The sequence below is a fragment of the Cynoglossus semilaevis genome, chromosome 12, assembly GCF_000523025.1.
Source record: "Cynoglossus semilaevis isolate Cse_v1.0 chromosome 12, Cse_v1.0, whole genome shotgun sequence".
Classification (NCBI taxonomy): domain Eukaryota; kingdom Metazoa; phylum Chordata; class Actinopteri; order Pleuronectiformes; family Cynoglossidae; genus Cynoglossus; species Cynoglossus semilaevis.
The window spans coordinates 10,007,765-10,018,897 of record NC_024318.1 but is presented as its reverse complement, the minus strand read 5'-3'; the positions used below and the strand labels follow the sequence as shown (position 1 = coordinate 10,018,897).

The 11,133-nt window shown below is 37.7% G+C and overlaps 3 protein-coding genes across 3 annotated transcripts in view; all 3 read right to left on the bottom strand.

The window, feature by feature from the left end:
• The window catches only part of LOC103387393 (rho GTPase-activating protein 19-like), a 3,485-nt gene extending 135 nt beyond the window's left edge, over positions 1–3,350 (bottom strand). The window contains exons 1-9 of the mRNA XM_025060955.1: positions 3,276–3,350; positions 2,504–2,757; positions 2,157–2,237; positions 1,717–1,926; positions 1,128–1,354; positions 960–1,046; positions 675–740; positions 166–387; positions 6–57 (exon numbers count right to left, since the gene is read on the bottom strand). Of these exons, the coding sequence (XP_024916723.1) occupies positions 6–57; positions 166–387; positions 675–740; positions 960–1,046; positions 1,128–1,354; positions 1,717–1,926; positions 2,157–2,237; positions 2,504–2,757; positions 3,276–3,325 (1,249 nt within the window). The 5' untranslated portion in view covers positions 3,326–3,350. The remainder of the gene's footprint in view (positions 1–5; positions 58–165; positions 388–674; positions 741–959; positions 1,047–1,127; positions 1,355–1,716; positions 1,927–2,156; positions 2,238–2,503; positions 2,758–3,275) is intronic.
• Positions 3,351–3,553: 203 nt separating this feature from the next.
• Positions 3,554–7,812, bottom strand: LOC103387392 (pyrokinin-1 receptor-like). Its single transcript, XM_008322007.3, has 7 exons — positions 7,594–7,812; positions 6,777–6,936; positions 6,566–6,662; positions 5,485–5,690; positions 5,133–5,354; positions 4,878–5,055; positions 3,554–4,658 (listed from the first exon to the last, which is right to left on the bottom strand). Exons 2-7 carry the CDS (start codon positions 6,924–6,926, stop codon positions 4,246–4,248), a joined length of 1,266 nt encoding a protein of 421 aa, XP_008320229.1. The 5' UTR covers positions 6,927–6,936; positions 7,594–7,812; the 3' UTR covers positions 3,554–4,245.
• Positions 7,813–8,069: 257 nt separating this feature from the next.
• abcc2 (ATP binding cassette subfamily C member 2) overlaps positions 8,070–11,133 on the bottom strand; it is a 15,525-nt gene continuing 12,461 nt past the window's right edge. The window contains exons 26-33 of the mRNA XM_025061193.1: positions 11,093–11,133; positions 10,887–11,013; positions 10,703–10,804; positions 10,332–10,475; positions 9,760–9,918; positions 9,524–9,690; positions 8,996–9,190; positions 8,070–8,369 (exon numbers count right to left, since the gene is read on the bottom strand). The exon at positions 11,093–11,133 is cut by the window's right edge and continues 36 nt beyond it. Of these exons, the coding sequence (XP_024916961.1) occupies positions 8,240–8,369; positions 8,996–9,190; positions 9,524–9,690; positions 9,760–9,918; positions 10,332–10,475; positions 10,703–10,804; positions 10,887–11,013; positions 11,093–11,133 (1,065 nt within the window). The 3' untranslated portion in view covers positions 8,070–8,239. The remainder of the gene's footprint in view (positions 8,370–8,995; positions 9,191–9,523; positions 9,691–9,759; positions 9,919–10,331; positions 10,476–10,702; positions 10,805–10,886; positions 11,014–11,092) is intronic.

Below are 11,133 nucleotides of genomic sequence, written 5' to 3'. Positions count from 1 at the left end.
CCTGCTGAATGGGGCTTTAGATTCAGAGGAAGGAGTCAACAAAGGCTGCTTTTCAAACTGTCAAAAGTAAAAAAAAAAAAAAAAATCACACACATTATAAAAATGATTTAGAATTCAATCCAACTGTTGTTTTGTCAGAATGTGCACAATGAGCTGCTGCCATACTTGTCTGATGAGTTTCTTCTTTTTGGCAGACTCCGGCATGTTGCTGACCTGCTGGTACAGCTCTTTGAGGGCAGACTCAGTGTAACTCTGGGTCTCACATGACCTGGAGGCACATGGGCTCCCCACAGTGTTTGCCACTGGTCTAAAGATGGGAGAGGAAGGGGCAGCTTCCCCTGTGGTGATCTGACCAACTTGGGTCACAGAAAACAGTGTGGAGTCATCCTGGAAGAGTTAGTCATAACAGACGTTCAGATTAAATCAATGCATACGACTGAAACTGTAACTTTTTTTTGCTGGCAGTAGACTTGACTACAGAGTGGAAATGTTTTCAGCTGAGTCACCACACTAAAATGATCCACGGATAACAGGCTTTTTGATTTAATAAAAGTTTTGTAACAATAGTTATATATATAAACAAGAGACAATGATTAAAATAACAGAGAGGACGGAGAGCAAAAGTGCAAGTAAAATCTTTCAGATTGGCAAATAAACATAAATTAAGTACTTGCCTTTGACTGCAGTGACTTCGACCCTGTGAAGTACAAGCGGGCGTATTCTTTGACATACACTGGGGCCTTGAATAAAAATAAACATGTTTATCAAAAATTGAGAAAAAACAATGAAAAATATGAACTTGAATAAACACAGAAGTTCTGTCTTGTCGAGTTCCAATAACAATATCATTTGATGTTGTAATTTCTGTTGGACAGAAAAAAGCAACAGAAAAGAAAAGAAACATATGACAGGAGAAGGTACAGTACACAAACAAACAACCCAATCAAAAATCCTGTTACCTTGAATAGTTTCTGTGAATGCCTGATGAGGAATGCTATGCCTTTGTTCAGTTTCTCAATGTTTCCCTGCAAATCACCTGCTGTGACCTAAAGAAGAAAAGAAAAATGTCATGCCTGAACGATGTAATAGAAACGTGAGTGTTGTAACACAGGTGGGGGATACCGTACATTTTTAGGCCATATGATGTGTGGAGCAAACATTGTGGCTAGGTTAATTGCAGACATTTTGTTTATTTGCTGATTGCGAGCGGTGTGGTACAACAAGTCCAACAGCAGCTTCAACAGGCTACGGTTGGCTGATGGGAGAATCAGGAACAGCAGCTGGAAAGCCTCAACCTGACGTTCTTTGTCAGGCAGGTTGGTCTTATCCCCTTTTTCATCAAAGAGAGTGAGCTCTAAACAAAACACAACAGAATCAACGTTGAAAGACCAGTAGTTTGTTACTTTTAATTTCTTCATCCTAAAAGTATAAAAAACATGGCCTGTCAAGTTCTCACAATTCAAAATCTTAGTTAATCAAAAGTATTTTAAACTTGAGGTGGTTCATGAAACAAAAATGTTTTCCCACTGTGTATAAGAGTAACGATAAGTGGAAAGACACTACAAACCACTTTTGCCCAAGGGTTAAAATGTCTTAAACATTTGAATCTGATTATTATTTACAAATTACTTAACACAATCAATACATTAAATTTTCATCAATGCAAAAATTAATTCTGTTTGTTCAAAATAAAACAATGTGGTAATCAGCACATACCTCCAATCTTCAGATGGGCATGGTAGTGTCTGTGAGTGAGCAGAGGCTCAGGCAGTTCTCCCAGGTACGTTTTAAGTAATGTAGCGGCATCGTTAGGGTGGAAGTCGCCTGTCTCCAGATCTATCTCTGTGCCAGCATTCAACATTTCCCTGAGGGCAGCCTGTCGTAAGCTGTTTCCTGGCACCCGGAACAGACCCTCCACATGAACATCTACATGGTGAGAAGGAACAATGGAAGAAAAAAAAAAAAATCTATGCTGTGTTTAGAAGCCAGATACACAACAACAGGACAAAGTAAGAAGGGTGAGGGGCATAATGTTTGAACTAGTGAAAGACACACAGGTTTTTTATTTTCATAAAAAGTGCAGATAAAATATAATACCAGACGCAAAGGACATGTCAACAACAGTGGTTGTGGAGGGATAAAGACATGATACTCACTTTTACTCAAGTATTCAATGAGCTGATAGATCTGTGCTATTCCTTCTTCTGTTAATGGAGCACCAAAAACCACTCCTTTGTCTGGAATGGAAACAGTTTCTACAATAAATACGATTGTGTTCTTTACATTTACTTAATTTAAAACCAAATATAAAAAAGACTCCATTGTGTACACAAAACTATTTGTTTGTACACTATGATTAACATTTAACATTGAAACTTTCATTAGAGTATTTATTTTAAAAAAACGATAAAACTGTCTCTCTGGGGTAATACATTTCTTGTCATCATCGTCATATGCATTAAACAAATCTGCACTGGTCACGAAGGGAGCATTTCAGCCTAACCTTTTCGCTTCAGGAAATTAAAGGAACGTAGAAATCCACTGGAGGAGGGAACCCTGGGCTCAGCCTCTCCTGTAAGCTGAGCAAATTCATCTCCTGGAAGATCAATGAGCCGACTGATGTTGCTAAGTAATAAATCTGCAAAGATCTGTGGGTGCTCATGTCTAAGCCGCTCCACAAAGAAGTCCGGGTTAAAAATAACCGGCTGGCTCGTGGTTAGCGTTTCCTGGCTGTTGAAAACACTGCACTTTGTTGTCCTGTTAAAGAGAAACACAGTTGATAAAAGCAAATAAAAAAAAAGAATTTAAACATTTTGATTGCAGTATGAAGGAGGAAGCTGCAGTATGACGGAGGGAACATCGACTGATCAAGATATATGTTGTGTCCAATATTAATCCCCCTTTTGTCAGTGAAGGACAACATACGGATTCCTTCAGGTGTCATTATCACAGAAAAGCTAATTATTTTTGTTTACAGTAGTAAATGCAGATGCATAAAAAACTCAATATGTAAGAACCAAATTTAAAAAATCATACTTGCGGGTCCAAACTAAAAAAAAGCCCGTCAAAATAGTTTTTAGGAGAACAGAGAGAACACATAACGTTAAATAAGCGAAGAGCTTTTGCTAAATGAGCTAAGCTAAGTGAACGAAATTTTATCTATTAACTATTACAATATCGACGTAAGTTATTGAGCGTTAATAAAAAGTTTTTTAATAAATAAATACAGTGTCGTCAATCTTCGATTACAATCGTTATCATAGAAACATTAATACCTCCTTTGGAGTTTGTGTTTGTTTTGGGGACCATTTTCAGCCGCCGCCATCTTTTTTGAATCTTCCGCTTGTGTGTCTTTTGTCCCGCCTACAGTTTTTTGATTTGTTCTGACAATTACGTCACATACGACTAGTAGTGGGAGGAGCCACTTTCTGACGGAGAAAAAACACTATTCAAAAGTTTTTAAATGAGGAATATTTTAATTTACAAAGTACAATGAATATATTGTGAACCTTTATTTTAATATATAAATATATTCATTACTTGTTTTATGCGCACATTCGTTACTTACTAGCGTAATACCTGACAATGATTACAACAGGGACAACACATAACATAACATTTTATTTGAGTTGTGCTTCAGAGATTGTCTCCAAGTTTCAAATGTTAAATTCAAAAGATAAATAAATGTTATGAATAATTGTTGGTTGTTGATTGTTCATTTTGTCTCTTAGCTTGTCGTGACAACAATGGAAATTCCTTATATTTACAAATCATATTTACTGCAAGTCACATGCAAAACACAACAATAGTTACAAAAACATCTTTAAAAATTACTAAATATCACAAACCTAGAGTAAAACACAAATACACACATATTTGTGAACACAAATGTAATTAACACAATTACCTTATTATTTTTAGGCTGTAAACAGACTATGAAACATAGTAGCTAATACGCACTTGCATTTTGATTATCATGCATTTGTTTTTAACAATTTAAAATATACAACATTAAACATAACCCTAGCAGGCAATGTAGGTATTTAACACTTAAATATTCACAGGCACTCTAGACATTTCTATTATAGCCATAAAAATAGAAATGCATTTTTAAGAAAAGAAAGACTTCAAACTGGGAACTGACAATATTAAAGCACCAAAGAGAAAGTGACAAAAGCAGTGCATAATGGAAAATATAATAGGTTTTCTGCATGGTAATGTAATCTGATAGTACAACCATGGCACTCAGGGTGTGTTGTTGTTGTTATTTGTATGAGGCACTGAAACATGGTCTTCATTTTCTTTCTGGTCCAATTGATCTCTGCCAAAATGACCAGCATTCCTCTCTCTACTAGTTGAGCTTCTATCTTCACTAGGATTTCTTTGCCAGAGCCAAGAAATGCCTCCATACATCCAGTAGCAGTGAGGCCTGAGCCTGCCCAGAGTTCTCCAGCATGCTCTGCGAAATGTCTTGGAGGAGATGCAGAAGAGCAACGGGTCCAGAGCGCCATTGATGTACCAGAGTGGAAGCGAAAAGTATGTTTTCAGGACTGTGTACCTCGAATGGACTGTGTCGGACCAGACGACTATATAAATTTGCATTAGTGATGAGGCAATATCGGGAAAGTTGAGGACGAAAAAGGCCACCAATATGGCACCTGTACAGAAAGAAAAAAGCTTGAATACAAGTATCTAACACACTCAGTATAAGCCTAATGTGGTGTTCTGTGAAGCCTATATAATTTTGTTCTTTCTCACAAACAATTTAAATGAACAAGCAAAAATTGATCAAAAATGATTCTTTTATAATTAACCCCAGCAACTTCCTAAATAATAAAAAAAAAACACTAAAATAAATCCATGTTTTTTATCTTTACCCATTAGCTTGAGTGCTCTCTTTTCATTTAGGAGTAACCTTTCCTTCTGATGCCCTCGAACATCTTGTTCTCTTTCACGGTCAAGTCCCATCAGTCCCATGTTTCTTCTTCGATGCCCATTTTTTCTCAAATAGAGCAGAATGAGAATGTAGAGGGTAAAAATGACGATCAGTGGAACCTATAATTAGAAGGAACAAGATTAGATGCAGTGTTTTGCACAGCCATGAAAACTGTAAAATGTATCACTAATGTTACCAAAAAGAAGAGTCCTGCTCTCAGGAGGAGAGCTCCGTTGTAGATGTGTGAAGGATCCGGCTCCGTCATCTCACACATGATGGAAATATGGAAAGCGTCTTCATGAGTGGTGGCCGTGTAGTCCATGATGCAAGCAGGCGCCTGGTCATAGACCAGGGCAAAGGGCACAGCTGAGACCAGAGAGATGAGCCACACCAGAAGAAGGCATGGTACCCTAAATTTCTGAATGACGTCAGAGAAGAAAAAAAACATTTTGATTTTTTTTCCGTAAAAAAAGTGAGGTATAGAGGCTAAACTTTTTTTTTTGACAACAGGAAACCCTAATATTGTGTTTTCCACTGCTAATCTTTACCTTAAGGCTAGACACAGACCACATGGTGTGGCAAATTGCTGCATAGCGTTCAGTAGTGAAGGTCATGATAACCCAGCTGGTGGTGGCGCAGTACACCTGGCGGACCATGAAGTAGACTTTGCACACTGCTTGTCCAAGACGCCATGGGTAGCTCTCCCAATAATATCTGTACACGGTCACTGGGATGGTCAAGAGCTGCAGAATGTCTGAAATCAGACAACATAGAGGGGAAGACGGTTAGATCGACGGAGACACTTTATGTATAGCCAATACTCTACTATGACTGTCACTTACTGTCAAGATATACAGCATGATCCTATTTAAAAGGAATCTAAAGCTAGAGCTACAATGTTAGACTCAACTGTGTACTCACTACAGGAACAGTTTGAAGGATAATGTAAATCTAGAGCGCTTAAATAACTCAGTGCAGTTTTGTATGACAGTTATAATTGATAACAATTAGGTTCTAATGAGTTAATGATTTTACCTGGCTTCATCCTGTTAAAGGCTGCAAACCAATGTATAATTAAACCTTCAAAGGTCTTCGCGATAGAGGTATGCAATAGAGACTACTGTATAAGGATAAATAGCCATTCACATCCCATTCACAACCCAATGTCAAAATGCATTAGTGAAAGATTGTTGTTGTTATTTATCCACCTGATCCAGCAAAATAAAGATTTCTTTCTGTCGTACTCAGAAATGTCCAATTATTTTAATTCATGATTAATCCACAGCTAACCTGATTCTCCACCGTGGAGTCATTATTGTTATGATATTTGCAATTCAAAAAAAGAAAAATGACAATTAAATGAATCCTCTTTATGCTCAGGAAAATTAGTTTGTCATCTCATCTCTTTACTTTCTCTTTACCGTTACCATCAAATAAAGAGAAAAAAGCTAAGAAAACATTTTGGCAGTAAACAGCAGCATCAACACTTCAAGTCTGACAATGCTAAAAACCATTTACCGGTAATCTTAAAAGATCTTCCTGTCCAGAGTGACACCTACAGAAAGCTGTCTAACATTATCATCAGCCAGTCCTTTGTATAGTGTACAATTCCTCATAATTGTGTCTCACCTGAAACAACCAGGCTGAGCAGGTAGAAACGAATGGCACTGGCCTTCATACTGATGTCCATGATGAGGGTCAGTAAACTGATGCCATTAAATAAAACCTGTGGAGGAATTCAATGTCACAATGTCCAAACCTTAATACACATAATTGGTTTATAATGAAATGCTGATAAATAAAATATAAAAAAGGGTGGTAGTCATTTAAAAGTTTGTACTCCAAATATGAAGATGAGACTGTAGAGCACGGTCATGGGAACAGCGATTGCCAGAGGCTCACTTTTGGTGACACCGATGTTGAGCTGCGGCATCTCACTGGGGCTGACGTTACAGCTGAAGAGTAAGGACATCTGCTCTGAAAGGTTCATTGTCACGCAGCTGGGTGAAGCATAATGGCAGAAATTTAGTCCAGAGAATCAGTCTTTAAATTTTACCGCACAGCAGCTTGAAAGAGGTCGACAATAAAATCTACGATCACTATAGATATACACGAAAAAACAGTGTGGGATTTCATGGAGAGGTTTTATATCATTTATTATTATTAGCCCTAACATCTCATAGTTTTGTTTTGTTTTTAATAAACGTTCATTCAGACAAAGCACATGTTATAACAAAAATGTATATTTTAAACACAAAAGCTTTGAAGATCAAATAATTCCTATTAAAAATTTAAAAAAGAAAAAAAAACCTTACAAGAGATCATAGGAAACAATTCTTATCTTAGTGGAAAAATAGTCAGAGACACACTGCTGTCTGTTGTTTTTCTCTTATCTTTTTTTAAAATCTAGATTATTGATATATACAAGTGAAAATTATTCTAAGTAAAGGTGTAGATTTAAATATGCCTCCTTCTCTCCCTCACCTCTTATCAACACAGATAAACAATTGCAGTGACAGCGGATCTCTGTTAATTGCCAGCTCAGAATACAACATATATAGCAAATTTCCAAAACCCTTTTCGCCCTTTGCAGCTATTAGAAAGTCAAAACAATAAAATTAAATGGTGAACTGGATAAGGAGTGTGCGAAGACTTACCTTTAGAAGAAATATCAGAATATAATCTCAGCAATGCTCTGTGCGTCCACAACCACAGAACACCTTCTGAGTGGTCCCTCATGCTCTCTCTGTCCTACCCTCCCTCTCTCTCTCTCACGCTCGCTCTCTTATACACACAATCACTAACATACACTCTCGCTCTTGCTTTATCTTTCTGTCTCACAAACACAGTACACAATATGAATGAGATCAGTCATGCCCTTTGATGGTTATAAAATATTTTCTAAAACAAAACAGCACCATTAGCTTTACATCATGGTTCCTTTTGTTGTTGTTGTTCTTTTCTCCTTACCAGATCCAGGTCAGTCTTTATTAGGTTTCTTGTGTACCCAATCAACAAAGAGGCAGCCCTTTCATTATTTAGGGTTTATTGTTGGAGCGTGTCCTTGAATAAACCAAAGTGAGTCATAAAATGTTTTAATCAACATCGGTAATCATATTTGAGAACCAAAAAATACCAACTGCGCAATTTATTATTATTTAAATAAAACATGTAATAAAACTGAACATTAATTGCATCACATACACAACTTTTAACAGTTCATGAATCACTTCATGAATCAGATTTTTTTTTTTTTTTTAAATTCAGCAACTGAGGCGTTATCTTTCATTGTAATTTAAAGAATTAGAGGTGTGTGACATCATCTGTTGTAATCCCAGCATCCTTTGCCATGGAATAAAAAATGCCTTGTTGTTCCAATAGGTTGCTTGGTGAATCGAATTCAACAATTTTTCCAGCATCGAGCACCATTACCCTGTGGGGGAGATGAAGACAATAATTAACAGCAGCCAGAGGTGAAGTTGAAACATTTAAGTGAAGCAGAGCGAGAAAAAAAAAAAAAAAAAAAAACATAGGTGAAGCATAAGATGTGAAGAAATTCTACACAGTCCTTCAGCCCTCTTTCTGATGCATTTTAAAGCGGACTCTGAAGTCTCACAGATATTCTCATTTCTTTCACCATATTAAAGTGACAGGGCTGGAGCTCCCAGCTGCGTCCTTTTGGTTTAATACAAAGGATGAAGCCTGACTGCTGGGGAACCCAGCTCTGAAAACCCGCAATCGATTTTACTACCTGGTAAAATTTCTACAAATAAAATCCTAAAGTCCTAAAGAATTACAGTAGAAATCTAAAGTAGGGATGTCCCGAAATGTTTTTGTTTTTTTACAAACCAATGTGAGTCTGGCATTTTATTTTGTGTACTCGCCAACACCAGGTAACAATACCAATACTTTCGTATTACTAGTTTCAATAAATGTGTCTAGAAGACAATGTTCTAGGCACAGGTGTCACAGGAAATATCGGCCGGTCGATATTATCAGTTGTTTTTTGGTCTGAACTTGAACTATTAAAACAAAAGATCAATCTACTCTGACACTGACCTTGAACTGTCCATGATGCTGTGTAGACGATGGGCGATGGTGAGAACAGTACAGTACGAAAACTCTTTTCGAATAGTATTTTGAATCAGGTTGTCTGTCTCCAGGTCAACGGCTGCCGTGGCCTCATCCAGGATGAGGATCCTAGACTTCCTCAGCAGCGCTCGGGCCAGACACACCAACTGTCTCTGGCCGACACTTTAAGATTCAATATACAAGATTTTATTTGCCACATGATCATACAGTTATTTACAGTTCTATGCTGTTTTTTAAACATAATAATAAATCATTTACATTAAATGCTGTGGAAATTATAACATTTAAAATAAGTGTTAGTAAATAGAAATTAAAAAATGGAAAAATGCTAAGATTTTCTATGTTTTTCCAGCTACATTCCTTTTATCGTGTACATTTCTTGATGCAAACACTGAATCATCTGTTTTAGTTCAAAGAAAATATGTACGTATTTTTACCACCAAGAAATGACTTATTTCTTTATCCTGCGAGTGAAACCTAATTTCAAAGGCTTACCTGAGATTTTCTCCTCCTTCTGAAACCTCATACTGCAGCTTTTCCTGCAGCCCTGACACAAACTCCATCAGATGTGAGAGCTCCAGCGCTCTCCAGATATCCTCATCACTGAATCTGTCAAACGGATCCAGGTTCATCCTCAGGGTCCCGCAGAACAGAATTGGATCCTGCGATGGAGATTCAGAGGTCAGTGTACAGTTTAAGGCAAAGCATCTTGTTGTCGTTGCTGTGTCTACCTGTGGTATAATGGTGAGCCTGTGTCTCAGGTCGTGCAGACCTATCTTAGCGATATCCACACCGTCAATTAGGATTCGACCCTCGGCGGCTTCAATTATTCTAAAAAGGCAGTTGGTGAGGCTTGATTTTCCAGCTCCGGTGCGACCCACAATACCAATCTGTGCAGAGGAGGAAAACAGACAAAATAGATATAATCATGTAATCCTGGCTGGTATTTATTTTATATTTGGGGATTATTTAATCAATTACACCTGACAGACATACTTGTAAAGAAGGACTCTGTTGCAATGCGTCCCATTGGCTAACTATGTATATCTGGTAGAATCTGTGCACATATTCATGCATTTTACTGTAACATACTATGTATGCTATTTACTGACATATGTCTGTGTAGCGTGAAACCTTCACAAACGAAATAGTTAACAGATAAAAAGATCAAGTGTGGAAAAGTTAATGAACTTGAAATTGCAGCTTTTTGTGTCATTTGTGTTTGTTGGGAATTTTCTAATGTATGTGACCTGGCTAAAAAAAAGGTTGGGAATCATGGCAATACCATGTTTTGAAACATTACCTTCTCAGAACTCTTGATTTCACAGTTGATTCCATGGAGTACCAGCTCCAAACCTGGTCTGTAGCGGACTTTGTAGTTTTCAAACTGCAGCCCTCCTTCTTTAGGCCAATTCTCAGGAGGTCGAGTTTCATTTACCCACTCAGCCTGCCAGGATACACACAGTCACACGTGCAGAGCATGTTAGTTTAAAAGAAGAGAAGAACTCCTTTTCTTCTCAGCTCAGTGAAGCACAGCCTCCCTCAGCTATATTCCGTCTTTAACTATCGTCATCACACACAAACTGCAAACCATGATGTGGGTTTACTTCTGATGCATGCTGATGATAAAGACGTCGACCGTGACTCCTGGGAAAAACACTAAATCAAACTCACCTCACTATCAATCTGTGCGTATTCATTTACTCTCTCCACAGCCACAATGTTGGTCTCCAGGTCTGAATTCATTCTCACCAGCCAGTTAAGGTTTTGTGTTATCTAAATCCAAGTAAAAAAAAATATTATATTTTAAAAGATATATTTTCTTAAATGCCAAAATTAAATTGCTATAGCCGCTGACATTCAGTGCAGCAGATATCGACAGGCCAACCAGGCCACTGTCCAGCGTATCTCTGGAAATGACGGCCAGGAGAGAAGCAAAAAACACCACTAGGTTCCCCACAAACTCCAGACGGATCGCCAACCATCTGTAAAGAAGGCACACGTGAAAACCTCGTCATTTATTGATGTAGCTTGATTGACATGATTTCTCTGTCAATATCTGACCTGTTTGACACTATCCAGGGGTAGACGCTCTTGAGATTCTC